Genomic DNA, 17993 nt, shown 5'->3' with positions numbered 1-17993 from the left:
ACATTGCTGGTAACACCATAAAAATGCTCTGTATTTCAGCTTGGCGATATGTCTCTGAGTGATAATGCAGGCCTTTGCCTCACCAGTATTATGAAGCAGTTGGCAGCAGTAAAGCACACCGCTACGGAGTTCCGGGAGATCATCATGCGCACTCTTCTTGTCAGCTTGAAAATTGGACTCAAAAGCAAAGTCGAGGTACATCGGTGTGAGCATAACGTGCAGCAGTTTGTTCGGTCCTTATTGGGCATATAATCATGTTGTTATGCAGGGATACATATGTATGCTTTCACGTTAAAGTTACTGGTTTGCATTTTTTGTATTCACATGATCTACAGATATGGTTTAATGTATCCCTTTTATTACATCAAATCATACATTTTTAAACATTTAATGTTTCATTGGAAGCCTTAAATCCACAATCAGTATTTGTATAGTCTTTCCTCCTTGTTGTATGTACACATCTTATGTTAATTATATGTCATATCAGATTGTGGCTGCTTTTATAGATTGAAAAAACATCTAATGACTTTAGGTTATTTGTGGTTAAGTTTTTTTCTGTATTTTTTTTGTACTAATTACTTTTCTTTGTCTGTAAAAAGAATATTCAGCAGGATTACACCACGTTGCTTTCTAACCTGATCCGTACTTTCCCGGAGCATACAGAATTTTCAGATTTAGTTCAACTTACAGATTACAATGATCCAGAAATGGATTTCTTTGAGAATATGAAACACATCCAGGTAAAGGCAATATGGCGAATCTTTGGTTTATGAAAAATGCTTTGTAATGGGCCCTAAACATTGGCCCGAGGTGCCCGACTGCTGATACGGCTGACGGACGACCCGGCGGGGAGGGGTGACGGGGGGAGAGAAGTTTCTTTACTACCCCCGTCACCCGGCCGTATAGCCCTGCATGCTAATATAGACGATATGGTCCATATTGGCTTGCATGCATAAACGAGCTGGCACCAACTATGAATGAGCTCGAGGCCGCGCATCGTTCATCATTGGTGCCTACACATTGAAAGATATGAACAATATCTCGTTCATATCTTTCAGTGTAATCGGCCAGTGTGTAGGGCCCATTAATGTTATTTATACAGAAACCAGTGATAGCATCCACCTAATATAACAGTAATGTTTGACTTATTACTTCCTTCTAAGATCCACAGGAGAGCCCGGGCATTGCGGAAACTAGCAAAGAACATTACTGAAGGAAACACGGTGCTTTCCTCCAAATCCCTGCAGAATTATATAATGCCATATGCCACCAGCACTATATTTGATGAAAACATGCTTAAGGTATGTCGCTAAGAAGAAAATGTCTTCTGTGTCTCTTTATTGTGATCTGCTGGTGTTACCCATATTTTTCTAGCTTGAAGCACCAATCTTAGGTCTGTAGTTTATTTTTCACTTTAACCATTGACATGCAGCTTCAACAACTGAGAGTTTATGAGAACTGTGAGCTATGCAGCCATTGCTGTGTTGTAGTTTTTTTTTCTCTTTCAGCACAGTTGGGGGACATTGGACTATGGGAAGGTTGGGGCTGGAGTTGGCATTTAAACTAAACTGTAAATTTAAAATGTAAGCTCCTCCACCCTGCAATACCGGAATGCCAGTCTTCTTTAGGTGGTTGCAGAGCGCTTGTTGTAGGTCAGTATCATTTTGCGTTTCTTTTTAAAGTTTTTATTTTTTTATAGATGAGTATCTGTTCAGTGCTTGTAGCAGCGCACAGTGTGAGTGCAGTGGCTGGGTTGCAGCTGTGACATTGGGTGTGCGCTGATCTTCGGGGACCCCCACCCCTGAGCACTCCAGTCTCAGTTGAGGCTGCCTGGACCTGGGAATAGTGCACGTCCTTACCCTTTAACAGGGTGCCAGGGGGTAGCGCTGTCCCAGATGGTGGCGCCATCTTACCGGGTTTACTGGAACAGCTACCTTACAGGAAGTGTGCCGGCCACAGTCAGCCTGTTTGTGCGAGCATACCAAGTTCTTTCCCCACAAAGGGTATTGAGTAGCACTTGAGAACGGAGAAGGCAGCCTCAGAGCGGGGGAGCGGAACTGCTGGTCTCCCCTAGACGTAGCTGCTGCAGTGGTACGGTCCTGGTTGTTGCGTAGAAGTCCTGCTGTCTACTGAACCTGGCAAGCTGGGATCTTCAGGTGGTACAAGTCTCTCCTCCGCTCCTCTACTTTGCAGCTACTAACCTCTCAGGAAGGCCAAGTATCCATCCTTTTTATTAGCTATTATGGCCTCTGCCTGCAATCTGTAGTGCTGCCATGGCTTTGTTATTCACTTGCACCCAGTGTAATATTAAATTACCGTTTGGACGGGTGGACTCTGGGGCATTGTGCACAGGCGTCTGGGGCCCCTTTGACTGCCATTGCATAGCAAGTATGGGCACATGCTCTGGGTCAGTCTGTCTCTGGCAGCTCAATGTATGGTCCCGATATGCCTGCTCCTGCGGTGCAACTTCACAATTGGCGTCTAATCGACCCTGGTTCCGTACCATGGAGTGTACGCCGTTGGTGTTTGAAAAAGTTTTGTTTTATTTGGAAGTGTTTTTTGAGGATCCTCAACTACACAAGGTGCATAAGCATCATACTCCTTCCAGGATTCCGTTAGATGTTTCGGAGTCAGAGGAGGGTGAACTTGCGGAGACTGGCGTCGTCCCGGAGGGTAGGATCTAGAGTCTTCCGTGAGTCATAGTGTAGAAGACGGCATTACTGCTCTGCGCCACTCACTGGACTGTTTAGATATGGATTCTCAAGCAGAGGCTGTGGGTCCATTCAAGCATCGGTGCAGGAAGGTCGTTACGTTCCTTCCTTCGGATCGCTCCATTTTCATCAAGGAGGTCTGGAAGGTGTCGGATAAGAGGTTCTCCGTTCCTCAAAACTTTGCTTCACTTTATCTACTTCCCGTTGATGCTGTGGTGGTGTGTTTAGCTAAACACACTGCTTTTCCTGTTTAGAGCTCTGTGTACGATCCACTAGATAAAAAATTGGATGGTTGTCTCAAGTCCTTTTTTATAGGCTCTGGTGTTGTTATCCAACCTTTACTAGCCTCTGCATGGGTGGTCCGGCTATGGAAACTTGGGCCGACAAACTCTCCACTGGGCTTCAGTGATTCGTCCAGGCATTCCCTACTGGTCTTAATGGAACAACTTTGCGGTGCAGCTGAATATGTGTGTAAGGCTGTGCCAAACGGTGCTCAGGTGGCTTCCAGGGTTTCTGCTACGGCCATCTCGGCTTGGGAGGGCCCTTTAGCTCCGTGCTTGGAATGTGGATTCAGAATCAAAACGTTCCTTGGAATCGCTTCTGTTTTGTGGGGGTTCTCTTTTTACCAGAACTGGATAATATTCTTGCCCAAGGTACCGGTGGGAAAAGCACTTTTATTCTCGTGGTTGGTCCTAAACAGCGGGGTCCATGTTTCTGAGCTTTTTACTCCTCCTTTCGTGGTGGAGTATCTACTAGAGAGAGGTCAGTCTGCTAGAGGCAGTTTACTCCCTACAGGAGTTCGGCTTGGAAGAGTAGATTTTCTGGAGCCAACCGGTGCTCGGAGGCTAAGGCTCCGTAAAAGCCTAGTGCTTGACTGTAAAGAGGGCGGTTGCTCCACTTCAGAGATGATTGGGTGTAGTCGTCTTCAGACGCCTGTGTGTTGCATATCATTTCCATAGGTTACATCATCTGCCTCAGGGGTCTGCCTCCACAGCATTTTTTCGCTCCTGTTCTTCCTCCTGGATGTGGAGAAGAGGTTGCACCAGGTTATCAATTCTCTCATCTGAAATGTTGTTTCTCCTGTTCCACTGCTTGAACTGAAAGGGGGGTTTTACTTCAACTGGTTCCTTGTTCGGAAACCAGATGGCTCATTCCAGCCAGTCTTGAATCTTTGTTCCTTGAACCACTAGGTTGTGGGTGGATCATTTTCAAATGGAATCAGTGATCCACGGTATGGAGGCCAAGGAATTTTTGGTCTCACTGGACATCAGGGATGTCTATCTGCATGTTCCGATTTGGGCAGATCATGATTCCCTCCTTTGCAGCCGTATCCGATCACCATCAATCCAGACCCTACCATCTGGTATAGCCACAGTTCCGTGTGTTTTCACCAAATCATGTCTACGATGACACACTTGCTGCGCAGAGACCGTATCACGATCATACCTTATTTGGACGATCTGCTTGTGAAGACCAATTGGGTTTCACAGTTACAAAAGCACCTTGATCCGCACGGTAAAAGTACTTCAGGTACTTGTACAAGTACGGCTAGATCCTAAATTTTGAGAAGTCTCCCCTAATACCTTGTCAACGCCTTCTGTTTCTGGGGGTGATCTTCGACAACTCTCTCCAGCGAGTATTCTTGCCGGAGTCCAAAGAACAGAAGCTACAGAAATTGGTCACGGTGGTACTGTCAGTGCTTTGTATATTGATCTTGTGCATGAAGTTGTTGGGAACCATGCTCTCCACAGGAATTACAGTGGGAAATTCTCAAGAATTGAACGGGGTGCTCAACATCCTTCTAGTCTCCTTTTGTCTGATAGCACTTGTCAATTTCTCCATTGGTGGCTGGTTTCCGATCATCATCTCCAGGGACAATCCTTGGTCACTTTGGATTGAGTCATTGTGACCATAGATGTTAGTCTCCTAGGTTGGGTAGCCGTGACATTAAATCTACGGCTCCAAGACCTATTGTCACTGTCGGAGACTGCTCTTGGAATCATTGTGCTTGAGCTCCTAGCCATCTCTCTGGAAGCCCAGTCCGTCCTGGCCGGCCAGTTCATATTCTGTCGGACAACGCCACAGCGGTGGCATATGTAAATCATCAGGGAGGCACAAAGAGCATGGCAGCCCAGATTCTTTCCTGGGAGATTCTTTTGTTCCGGCACTCTCGGCAGTGTTCATACCAGTAGTGGAAAATTGGGAAGTGGACTTCCTTAACAGCACCAAGTTTCTCACGGGAGAGTGGTCTCTCAATTCAGAGGTCTTCCAACAGTTATTTTGGAAGTGGGGTCTTTCGCAGGTGGATCTCATGGCCTCTCAGCACACCTTCAAGGTTCCACATTTTGTGTGAGATCCAGGGACCCACTGTTTTTTGCAGTGTATGCCATGATGGTTCCATGGAATTTTCATCTGCTATATCTGTTTCCACGGACCCCAATGTTTCCTCAGGTTCTCAAGTGCATCAAGGATTAACGGGTAATGGTAATACTAGTGGCTCCAAACTGTCCACGCAGGTCGTGGTACGCCGACCTTCTCGAAATGTCGGTAGGTCCTGGATGGCACTGCTGGTAGAGAGTCTGTTTCTACACAAGTGCCTTCTTTGGTTGACTTAAACGGCCTGGCTTTCATTTCCAGCGGTGTTTGGCCATTATTCCAGAGGTTCCTCCTTTTCTACAGGACATGTTGCATATTCAGCCACCTTTTCTTTGAGTGGTAGCACTGTGGCATTTTAATCTGGTCCTATCTGCTCTCAAGTAGGCTCCTTTTTGAGCCTTTAGATTCAGTGGATCTTCAGTTTGTTTCTTGAAAGCGGGTCTTCCTTATGGTTATTGCCTTAGCTTGGTGTGTTTTCGAGTAAGGTGTTGCAGCAACACGGCTGGATTCTCAATATCCCGAAGTCGCAGTTGGTTCCTACGACTCGTCTATCTTTCTTGGGCATGATTCTGGACACGGACCAGAAGATGGTTTATCTCCCTATAGAAAAAGCTCAGGAACTCATGACTCTTGTCAGGAACCTATTGAAACCAAAACAGGTGTCAGTGCATCACTGCACTCGAGTCCTGGGAAAGATGGTGGCATCATACGAGGCCATTCCCTTCGGCAGGTTCCATGTGAGGGCTTTCCAATGGGACCTACTGGACAAATGGTCCGGGTCACATTTACAGATTCATCGGTTGATCACCCTATCCCCAGGGCCAGGGTATCACTCCTGTGGTGGCTGCAGAGTGCTCACCTTCTCGAGGGCCGCAGGTTCGGCATTCAGGGCTGGATCCTGGTGACCACGGATGCAAGCCTCCGAGGTTGGGGAGCAGTCACGCAGGGAAGAAATTTCCAAGGTCTTTGGTCAAGTCAAGAGACTTGTCTTCACATCAACATCCTGGAACTAAGGGACATATACAACGCCCTACGTCAGGCGGAGAACTTACTTCGCGACCAACCGGTTCTGATCCAGTCAGACAACGTCACAGCAGTGGCTCATGTAACCGCCAAGGCGGCACAAGGAGCAGAGTGGCGATGGCAGAAGCCACCAGAATTCTTCGCTGGGCGGAGAATCACGTAAGCGCACTGTCAGCAGTGTTCATTCCGGGAGTGGACAACTGGGAAGCAGACTTCCTCAGCAGACACGACCTACATCCGGGAGAGTGGGGACTTCATCAGGAAGTCTTCGCACAGATTGCAAGTCGGTGGAGACTGCCACAGATAAACATGATGGCGTCCCGCCTCAACAAAAAGATACAGAGGTATTGCGCAAGGTCAAGAGACCCTCAGGCAGTAGCGGTAGACGCCCTAGTGACACCGTGGGTGTTCCGGTCGGTCTATGTATTTCCTCCTCTTCCTCTCATACCCAAGGTGTTGAGGATAATAAGACAAGGAGGAGTGAGAACAATCCTCATTGTTCCAGATTGGCCGCGGAGGACCTGGTATCCGGATCTGCAGGAAATGCTCACAGAAGATCCGTGGCCTCTTCCTCTAAGACAGGACCTGTTGCAGCAGGGGCCCTGTCTGTTCCAAGACTTACCGCGGCTGCGTTTGACGGCATGGCGGTTGAACGCCGGATCCTAGCAGAGAAAGGCATTCCGGTTGAGGTAATGCCTATGCTGATAAAGGCTAGGAAGGATGTAACGTCAAAACATTATCACCGTATATGGCGAAAATATGTTTCTTGGTGTGAGGCCAGGAATGCTCCTACGGAAGAATTCCATCTGGACCGTTTCCTTCACTTCCTACAAACTGGAGTGAATTTGGGCCTAAAATTAGGCTCTATTTAGGTCCAGATATCGGCCTTATCCATTTTCTTTCAAAAAGAATTGGCTTCTCTTCCAGAAGTTCAGACTTTTGTAAAAGGAGTGCTGCATATTCAACCTCCTTTCGTGCCTCCGGTGGCACCTTGGGACCTTAACGTGGTGTTAAGTTTTCTAAAATCACACTGGTTTGAACCACTTAAAACGGTGGAGTTGAAATATCTCACGTGGAAGGTGGTCATGTTATTAGCCTTGGCTTCGGCTAGGCAAGTGTCGGAGTTGGCGGCTTTGTCACATAAAAGCCCATATTTGGTATTCCATGTGGATAGGGCGGAATTGCGGACCCGTCCTCTATTCCTACCAAAGGTGGTCTCATCTTTTCATATGAACCAACCTATTGTGGTGCCTGTGGCTACGCGTGACTTGGAGGATTCCGAGTTACTTGATGTGGTCAGGGCTTTGAAAATTGACGTGGCCAGGACAGCTAGAGTCAGGAAAACTGAAGTGCTGTTTGTCCTGTATGCAACCAACAAGATTGGTGCCCCTGCTTCAAAGCAGACTATTGCTCGCTGGATTTGTAACACGATTCAGCAAGCACATTCTACGGCTGGATTGCCGTTACCGAAATCAGTCAAGGCCCATTCCACGAGGAAAGTGGGCTCTTCTTGGGCGGCTGCCCGAGGGGTCTCGGCACTACAGCTGTGTCGAGCTGCTACTTGGTCGGGTTCAAACACCTTTGCAAAATTCTATAAGTTTGATACCCTGGCTGAGGAGAACCTCATGTTTGCTCATTTGGTGCTGCAGAGTCATCCGCACTCTCCCGCCCGTTGGGGAGCTTTGGTATAATCCCCATGGTCCTTACGGAGTCCCCAGCATCCTCTAGGACGTTAGAGAAAATAAGATTTTAAACCTACCAGTAAATCTTTTTCTCGTAGTCCGTAGAGGATGCTGGGTGCCCGTCCCAAGTGCGGACTACTTCTGCAATCCTTGTATATAGTTATTGCTTCAATAAGGGTTATGTTATGGTTGCATCGGTCATGTACTGATGCTATGTTGTTTTTTCATACTGTTAACTGGGTAGTTTATCACAAGTTATACGGTGTGATTGGTGTAGCTGGCATGAATCTTGCCCTTGGATTAACTAAAATCCTTTCCTCGTACTGTCCGTCTCCTGTGGGCACAGGCCCTCATTCCGAGTTGATCGCTCGCAAGGCAAATTTAGCAGAGTTGCTCAGGCTAAGCCTACGCCTACTGGGAGTGTATCTTAGCTTCTTAAAATTGCGACCGATGTATACGCAATATTGCGATTACAAACTACTTAGCAGTTTCAGAGTAGCTTCAGACTTACTCGGCATCTGCGATCAGTTCAGTGCTTGTCGTTCCTGGTTTGACGTCATAAACACACCCAGCGTTCGCCCAGACACTCCCCCGTTTCTCCGGCCACTCCTGCGTTTTTTCCGGAAACGGTAGCGTTTTTATCCACACGCCCCGAAAACGTCGTGTTTCCGCCCAGTAACACCCATTTCCTGTCAATCACACTACGATCGCCGGAGCGATGAAAAAGCCGTGAGTAAAAATACTATCTCCATTGTAAAATTACTTGTCGCAGTGCGAATATTGCGCATGCGTACTAAGCGGAATTTCACTGCGATGCGATGAAAAATACCGAGCGAACGACTCGGAATGAGGGCCACAGTTTCTCTAACTGAGGTCTGGAGGAGGGGCATAGAGGGAGGAGCCAGTGCACACCCAGAGTCAAAGTCTTTCTTAAAGTGCCCATGTCTCCTGCGGAGCCCGTCTATCCCCATGGTCCTTACGGAGTCCCCAGCATCCTCTACAGACTACGAGAAAAAGATTTACCGGTAGGTTTAAAATCTTATTTTTTGCTTTACACTTCAACTAGGAAATTGTCTGTTTTTCCAATTTTTGCTCCTTCAGCGACTTCCCAGGACTGGGATGATCTGGCTTTGCTAGAGGTAGTCAGAGCTCTGCGGATTTACTTGGACATTATTTCTGTCTGCCGCACAGATTCTCTGCTTGTTTTTTTCAATGCATGTAAACGTGGTTGTTCGGCCACCAGTCCCGGTGTCAGCACATTCCACTTTAGGGGTACAGTTCTACTGTCGGGCAGCCTGATTATTCCCTCAACTGTGGCGGCTGTTGAACGTCACATAGCGCAGTATCCCCCAGCCTTGTGGACAGAGAAAAGAGGATTTTTGGTTATTTGCTATTGAATCCTTCTCTTTGAAGCAGGCTGTGAGACACTCATTCCCTCCCTTACACTCAGTCGTGCAGGGTTTTGGTTCTTGAACGTCTTTTCCCCGCTGGTTCGTTTCATTGAGATACTGTTACTCCTGTTTTAAAGTAGTACTGACATGATGGGGTTGCAGGGGGGAGGAGCTTACACTTTAAACTACAGCCCCAACCTGCAATCCCATGGCCCAGTGTCCCACAGCCTGCTCCAGAGAAAAAGATTCAATAGTAAGTGACCAAAAATTGTTTTTTTTCTCTATCTATCTATCTATCTATCTATCTATCTATCTATCTATCTATCTATCTATCTATCTATCTATCTATCTATCTATCTATCTATCTATGTGATAACTTTGTTTGCTATAATGCCAATATTTGTGTTTCTTGGTTTCTTTTTCCAGCATGAAAATATGGTCACTGCGTCTGTTGAAATGATAGGATCTGTCTGTAAGCACTTGTCCTGGTCTGCGTATATGTATCACTTAAAGCATTTTATACATGTGCTTCAGATGGGGCAGATCAACCAAAAACTGGGTGTCAGGTAAAATACACAGTCTTTGTTATTCATTTTTTTAATGATATAGAACTGCTGTAATTGCAATAATATGCTTATAAGTCATAGGGAATGAAAACGGTGTTACATCTTCTGCTAGATGGCTAACCTGCATTTATCCTTAGTTATTTTCTTTATTCTTTAATAGGTCTGAAAGTTAATTATAAAAGCTAAATGAGTGGACCCTTGAACACCTATTGTACATATTAAAAAATGCTTTGCTAATGTTTATTTAATTTATTTACTGAGACTCAGGGGTATATGCAATTGCGGTCGAATTCCCGAAAATGTTGAAAAACGGGACATTTTCGCCCCAAAAAAAAATTCGACAATGCAATTCAGTACTTTTCGTCAAAAAAACGGACTTTCCAAATTCGACTTTTTGAAATTCGACATTTGTCAAATTCGACATTTCTGCAATGGTACAAATGCGGCAATTCGACAAAAGTATATTCAATTGAAGTTTGGAAATTCGACAACAGTGCTTTTAGACAGTAAATTCGTTATTTTCAATCCGCCACACTTTAATGGCGGAATCTAATAAAAAAAATTTAAAACATGTTTTTTTTGGTGTTTTTTTTATTGGTAATAGCATATCTATTTATATTAGAAGGGATTAGGTACTTGGTTTGTCTATTTTGGAGGCACAAGTATTATTTATATATTTTTTAAAATATTATTATTTTTTTAAATGGAATGATAAAAATCTGAAAAAAAATTGCGTGGGGACCCCCCTCCTAAGCATAACCAGCCTCGGGCTCTTCGAGCCGGTCCTGGTTCTAAAAATCCGGGGGGGGGGGAAATAACAGGGGATCCCCCGTATTTTTAAAACCAGCACCGGGCTCTGCGCCTGGTGCTGGTGCAAAAAATACAGGGGACAAAAAAAGTAGGGGTCCCCCGTATTTTTTACACCAGCATCGGGCTCCACTAGCTGGACAGATAATGCCACAGCCGGGGGTCACTTTTATACAGCGCCCTGCGGCCGTGGCATTAAATATCCAACTAGTCACCCCTGGCCGGGGTACCCTGGGGGAGTGGGGACCCCTTCAATCAAGGGGTCCCCCCCCCAGCCACCCAAGGGCCAGGGGTGAAGCCTGAGGCTGTCCTCCCCGATCCAAGGGCTGCGGATGGGGGGCTGATAGCCTTGAGAAAATTGAAAGAATATTGTTTTTTTCCAGTAGTACTACAAGTCCCAGCAAGCCTCCCCCGCAAGCTGGTACTTGGAGAACCACAAGTACCAGCATGCGGGAGAAAAACGGGCCCGCTGGTACCTGTAGTTCTACTGAAAAAAAAATACCCAAATAAAAACAGGACACGCACACCGTGAGAGTAAAACTTTATTTCACACATGTCGACACACACACATACTTACCTATGTTCACACGCCGACCTCTGTCCACTTGTCCAAGTAGAATCCACGTGTACCTGTGAATAAAATTATACTCACCTCAATCCAGTGTCCGGATCTTTTAAAATAATCCTCGTACTTGGCAAAACAACAAAACGAACACCCGGACCAAACGGACTGAAAGGGGTCCCATGTTTACACATGCTGTCACAGAAAGGTCCCTTCAGCCAATCAGCGAGCGCAACGTCGTGGCACTCTGCTGATTGGCTATGAGCGTCTGAGCTGTCAGACAGCGCATCGCAAAGCCTCTCCATTATATTCAATGGTGGGAACTTTGCGGTCAGCGGCTGACCGCGGGTAACCCCACCGCTGACCGCAAAGTTCCCACCATTGAAACTAATGGAGGGAGCTGTGCGATGCGCTGTCTGCCAGCAGACACGCATACAGCCAATCAGGAGAGTGCCACGAAGTAGCGCTTCCTGATTGGCTTAAGAGACCTTTCTGTGACAGCAGTCACGGGGGGGGGGTCTCTGCATTCGGGGAGAGGCGTCCCATGTGTAAACATGGGACCCCTTTCAGTCCGTTTGGTCCGGGTGTTCGTTTTGTTGATTTGCCAAGTACGAGGATTATTTTAAAAGATCTGGACACTGGATTGAGGTGAGTATAATTTTATTCACAGGTACACGTGGATTCTACTTGGACAAGTGAACATAGGTAAGTATGTGTGTGTGTCGACGTGTGAAATAAAGTTTTACTCTCACGGTGTGCGTGTCCTGTTTTTATTTGGGTATTTTTTCCCCAGTAGAACTACAGGTACCAGCGGGCCCGTTTTTCTCCCGCATGCTGGTACTTGTGGTTCTCCAAGTACCAGCTTGCGGGGGAGGCTTGCTGGGACTTGTAGTACTACTGGAAAAAACAATATTCTTTCAATTTTCTCAAGGCTATCAGCCCCCCATCCGCAGCCCTTGGATGGGGGGGGACAGCCTCGGGCTTCACCCCTGGCCCTTGGGTGGCTGGGGGGGGGGCCCCTTGATTGAAGGGGTCCCCACTACCCCAGGGTACCCCGGCCAGGGGTGACTAGTTGGGTATTTAATGCCACGGCTGCAGGGCGCTGTATAAAAGTGACCCCCGGCTGTGGCATTATCTGTCCAGCTAGTGGAGCCCGATGCTGGTGTAAAAAATATGGGGGATCCCCTGTCATTCCCCCCCCCCCCCCCTCCCCCCCGGATTTTTAGAACCAGGACCGGCTCGAAGAGCCCGAGGCTGGTTATGCTTTGGAGGGGGGACCCCACGCAATTTTTTTTCGGGTTTTTTACCGTTTTTCCCCGTTTTTTAAAAATCGGATCAAAATCCGTCAAATCGGCCGTTTTTCGACAGCGGGACTGTCGAATCCGTTTTTTATTGAATAAGTTGAATTCCGGCACCCACTTGCCGGAATTCGACGGTCGAATTAAAAAATGGGCGAAAAATTGCCGCCATTCGCCGGTAATTGCATATACCCCTTCACATTTAAGACTTCTAATACGCAGTCATGTTTTAAATGTAATATAACATGAATAAGATATTGTGGATCAATTGATCCCTTTGTGATATCATATGTGCCATCCACATTGGGAAAGCAGCCGTAGTCTACAAGCCCAGAAGCAGACTGAGGGGTCTATTTACTAAGCCTTGGATGGAGATAACGTACCAGCCAATCTGCTCATAACTGTCATTTTTCAAACACAGCCTGTGGCATAGCAGTTAGAATCTGGTTGGCTGGTACTTTATCTCCAGCGACTTTATCTCCATCCAAGGCTTAGTAAATAGACCCCTGAGGGTGATATATTGATTATTCAGACTTGGAATCTTGGGTACAAATTCAAAGAAAGTGTTAATTGTATCTAGTAACTGTTCTCTGTTTGTACAGCTTGCTAGTGACTGTGCTTGATGCTTTTCACTTTGATTATGGCACATTGGAGAAGCATCTTCAAACGGCTAATAGAGAAAGTGAGTATAACTGGCATTTCCTTTACTTTTTGTCATAGCCTATAAATACTCCTATACCTTCATGTGGATATATAATTTCCTTTGCTTGTCCTTTTATTACATTATATAATTGTGCTGCCTTGCGTGTTACTTGTAAAGGTACAAAAGTCTCTGAGGATAATGTGGAAGAGGAAATAATGGAATTAGAGCATGAGGAAGGAGAAGAGCAAATGGAGACTGAAGAGCTAACCCTCAAGGGTGATACTACTGTTAATGAGAATCCTGCAAATCTACAGAGCAATCCTAAAACATATCAAATGTTGAACTCCCTACCAAGAAACAAGGAAGAGTTGGCGTCACTCATCAGCCATATTCAAGAGACCGTGAAAAATAACCTCATCCCAAAGCTGCAGAAGTGCCTTAATGCAAAGGTCTGTATCCTACCCAAAGGAGACCATGCTTATTTTCTTCTGTTCTGCTTACTGTCAGACTGTGATCTGTTTCCTTATGCTCTCTCAACATGATACTTTTAGAGAATACATATGTATTCGATTTCCATCACTGAGGCCTGCTGCTATACAACATTATGCTTTTAAATCTAGCCCTTCCTGTAACCACACTCATTTTTATATTCCTATGGCCACAGCATAGTCAAGTCATTAAGCAGAAAGGGACAAAATGGAATACATACAGGTGACTGGCTCAGGGAATGACGTCTGTCACTATCCTGGCAGTGAGTGCGCTCGCCACGTTTGGGCCCGGTGGCAAGCACACCACAGGTTATATTCGCACTCGGGTGGTGGTGTGGACCCTCCGCCCGACTGGGAATACGGGGCTGCGGTCAGGATTCCGACCGCCGGCATTTCCATGCCTGTCGTGATTCCGGCGTCAGTATCGCGAACTCCGGGATCCCGACAGTCTGTATATTAACGTTTCTACGTACTATGTGTAAGTTACTGTGAAGGGACCCCTCACAGCACTCCAGTCTCTGTGCAGACCAGCTGGACCCCTTTTAGAGGGTGCTGGGCCAGCAGCACTGTCCCAGGTGGCGCTGCCATCTTGCCGGGTTTTCCTCAGGCTTACTTATAGGAGCACACCAGAGACGAGCAGCCCTGGCTGTAGGGCATACTAAGTGCTTTTCCCTCACAGGGGGAGTAGAAGAGTACAGCCATGGAGTGGTGAGACAGAGCTTACAGCTGATCATATTCCCTGCTCTTTCCTCTAATGTACGGTATTCCTGCTGTGCAGCACTGAGAAATGGAAAGGGAAACTTTCTCAGCTGGACCCTGCAGGATGAAATAATGGCTGATGCAAGTCTCTCTTCAGGTTACGTATTTGTATTTTTTATTTTTTTTTGCCTCTGCAGTTCTAGGGAATTGTGCAGCTGCTCTGTGACCTGTGACTTGAATTTCTGTGTCTCAGAATTTGTCTGCCTTGCACCTGCTATACATACCATGGGCGTGTGGGGACTAGGCAAACAAAACCAAAACCAGTCAAAGCAAAAAAGCGCTACTATGGCTTTGTATTTCACTTCCGCCCAGTGTTATCTTAAATTACTGTGTGCACGGGTGTTTGTTGGGGTGTTGTGCATGGAGTGTCGGACAGGGTCTAGTCTTGTGCAGTAGCCTGAGGCCATTTCATCTACCCTTTCGAAGCCAGTGTGGGCACAAGCTGTGGGTCGGTTGATTAGTCTCTGACTTGGTGAAGCTTCTAGCACTTTAGCGGGAGGATCAGTTTAGGGCTGTTACTATGCCTGTGTATTCTATATGCAGCTCCCAGTCACCTACTCCTGGCGGGGCCACTGCTTTATCCTGTCTGATCCACCCTGGCTCCGTACCATGGCGCTTACGGCGTCAGGGTTTTAATGTTTCCTCTTATTTGGAACTTTTAGGATCCTCAGCAGTGTGTGGTACATTAGCATCTTCCTCCTTCCAGGGCTCCGTTGGAAGTTTTGATTTCCAACAAGGAGGAGGGTGAACTTACAGAGACTTGCGTTATCCCGGAGGGTGTGCACCTACAGTCTTCCTCCACTCATGGCGGATTACCTCACTGCTGCTGCGCACCAATCTCTAGACTGTTTGAATGTGGATTCCCAAACGGAGGCTGTGGGTATGTTCATGCATCGATGCCAGAAGGTTGTTACTTTTCAGTTTTTTTCAGATTTCTCCAATCTCATCAAGGAGGCCTGGAAGGCGCTGAATAAAAATTTCTACATTCCTTGCAAAATTGTTTCACTTTATCCACTTCCAGCGGATCATGTATCCAAGTGGGGACTGTCCCCCAAGGTTGACGCTGCAGTGGCACATTTAGCTAAACACTCAGCTCTTCCTGTTCAGGGCTCCGCATCCTTTAAAGATCTGCTAGATTAAAAAATTGAAAGGTTGTCTCATGTCCAATTTTATGTGCTCTGTGGTCGTTGTCTGACCTTTACTAGCCTTGGCATTGGTGGCTAAAACTTTTGAAAAATGGGCCGATAAACTCATTGAGGGACTTCACAGAGATACATCCAGGGATTCCCTACTGGAATTGGTGGAACAGCTTCTTGGTGCAGCTGAATATGTGTGTGAGGCCATGCAAAGGATCCGCCCCCACTCTTTCCTGGAATGCAGAGAAGAGTGTGGCATTAGATCAGGCTAACAATTCTCTCCTTTCCTATGGCGTTGTTGCTGCAGTTCCTCTGCTGGGACAGAAACTGGGGTTTTACTCCAACCTGTTCCTTTTTCGTATGCTCATTCCGGATGATTTTAAATCTCCTCGCCTTGAATACATAGTTGTCAAGTCAATCATCTGTAAATGGAATATCTTCAATCAGTGATCCACAGCATGGAGGTCAACACATTTTAGTCCTCACTAGACATAAGGACGCATATCTTCACGTTCTGATTTGGGCAGATCATCATTCTCTCTTCCGTTTTGCAGTCTCGGATCCAATCACTAATTTCAGGCCCTACCATTCAGACTATCAACAGCTCAGTGAGTTGCCATGCTGGTGATGGCAAGCTTGCTGCGCAAAGAAGGTATCATGGTATACCTTATTTGGACGATCTGCTCGTGAAGGTCTGTTTAGCTTAGCAGTTACAAAATCTCACAGTTCAAGTACTTCAGGATCACGGCTAGATCCTGAATTTTTAGGAGCCTCCCCTAATACCTAGTTAACACCTTCATTTTCTGGGGTGGTCTTCGACACTGTTTTCAGCAAGTTTTCTTGCTGGAGTCAAAGCATGGGCCCTGGTCTTGACTTTACTCAGTCCCTCGTCTACCTATCTTGTTCATGAAGCTGTTGGGAATGATGGTTTCCACCTTCGAGATCTATCAGTACGCCAGGTTCCATTTGTGGAATTCTAGTGTAAATTTCTCCAAAATTGGACGGGATGCTCAGCATTCCTCTTGTCTCAGTTTCTCATTCTATCCGACAGCACTAGTCGGTCTCTCTATTGGTTTCCGATCATCTCCTCCAGGGACGATCCTTGATCTCTCTGGATTGGGTCATTGTGACCATGGACATAAGTCTTTCAGGATGGATTGCCGAAATATTATATCTTCGGATCCAGGGTTTTTGGTCACCGTCGGAGACTGCACTGACGGTCAATGTGCTCAAGCCCCGAGCTATCTGTCTAGCTCTGTTTAAAAGTCCTGGCTGGCCATTTGATATTCAGTTGAACGACTCTAAGTAAATCATAAGGGGGGCACATAGCGGAGCTCACCTGAATGATTTCCTGGGCAGAGGCCTTTTGTTCCGGGCTCTCAGCGGTGTTCATACTGTGAATGAAATCTTGGAAAGCAGACTTCATCAGCAGATCAATGTTTCTCAATTCAGAGGTCTTCCAACAATTAGTTCGGAAGTGGGGCCTTCAGAAGGTGGATTTCATGGACTTTAAACACAACTTCAAGGTTCCACAGTTTTGTGTGAGATCCAGGGACCCACTGGCTTTCGCAGTGGATGCTATGACTGTTCCGTGGGACTTTCGTATCTGTTTTTATGGACCTTTGTGTTACTCATGTAATTAAGCTCATCAAGGATCAACAAGTGACGGTAATCCTATACCGCTTTCAGATTGCAAACCGGGGTCGAACCCGGGTCCGAGCAGGCTCAGACCCTTTCACATTGCAGTTTCGACCCGGGTTGGTGCCTTTCACACTGAACCCGGGTCACCCATGTTAAACACTGTGATGTGATTTAAAACAGACTTTTCTCGCTCACATTGTTGAGGTATCAAAGGAAATAAAAGGAGGGGCTGGAGACTGCTCTGAGCAGACACCTAAACAGCCAATCAGCACCTTTTTCTAAGACCCGGCTTTCACACTGCACAACAAGCCGAGTCCGACACGTGTTTAACTCTTCTTTTAATCTGGGTTGAAATGCTGGGTTGCTCGACTCGGGATATTCACTTTGGTGCTTTCACACTGCACCTCGACCCGGGTTGATCTGGCAACAACCCAGGTTGTTTATGCAATGTGAAAGCGGTACTAGTGGCTCCATACTGGTCACGCAGGTCGTGGTATGCCAGCTTTCTCAAAATGTTGCCAGTTCCCAGGTGGCGTCTTCCACTTTGTCCAGACCTGCTACAACAAAGTCCGTTTCTACATAAGGACCTTCCTCTTTTGTCTTTAATGGCCCAGCTTTTGAAACCAAGCTTTTGAAAGCTAAAGGTTTTTCCCCTGGGTAGTCTGGACTATGGGTCTAATTCAGACCTGATTGCTAGGCTGCGTTTTCATACAGCCTGCGATCAGGTCTGAACTGCGTGTGCACCGCAATGCGAAGGCACGTCGGTCCGTAGCAATGGGGATTGGCGGGCAGTGACGGGATGGTGCGAAAAAAGCGATCACACGGGCGATCGCAAGGTGACTGACAGGAAGAGGCCATTTGTGGGTGGCAACTGACCGTTTCTAAGGAGTGTCCAGAGAAACACAGGAGG

General features: G+C 46.6%; 1 protein-coding gene across 1 annotated transcript in view; it reads left to right on the top strand.

The window, feature by feature from the left end:
• Window positions 1–17993, top strand: part of UTP20 (UTP20 small subunit processome component) — a 276038-nt gene that overhangs the window by 188082 nt on the left and 69963 nt on the right. The window contains exons 35-40 of the mRNA XM_063930017.1: window positions 40–195; window positions 600–740; window positions 1164–1301; window positions 9610–9749; window positions 13019–13098; window positions 13237–13508. Of these exons, the coding sequence (XP_063786087.1) occupies window positions 40–195; window positions 600–740; window positions 1164–1301; window positions 9610–9749; window positions 13019–13098; window positions 13237–13508 (927 nt within the window). The remainder of the gene's footprint in view (window positions 1–39; window positions 196–599; window positions 741–1163; window positions 1302–9609; window positions 9750–13018; window positions 13099–13236; window positions 13509–17993) is intronic.

This window comes from Pseudophryne corroboree, chromosome 6, assembly GCF_028390025.1.
Source record: "Pseudophryne corroboree isolate aPseCor3 chromosome 6, aPseCor3.hap2, whole genome shotgun sequence".
In the NCBI taxonomy this organism is placed as follows: Eukaryota; Metazoa; Chordata; class Amphibia; order Anura; family Myobatrachidae; genus Pseudophryne; species Pseudophryne corroboree.
The sequence above is the reverse complement of the archived record's forward strand: the minus strand, read 5'-3'. Positions and strand labels throughout refer to the sequence as shown.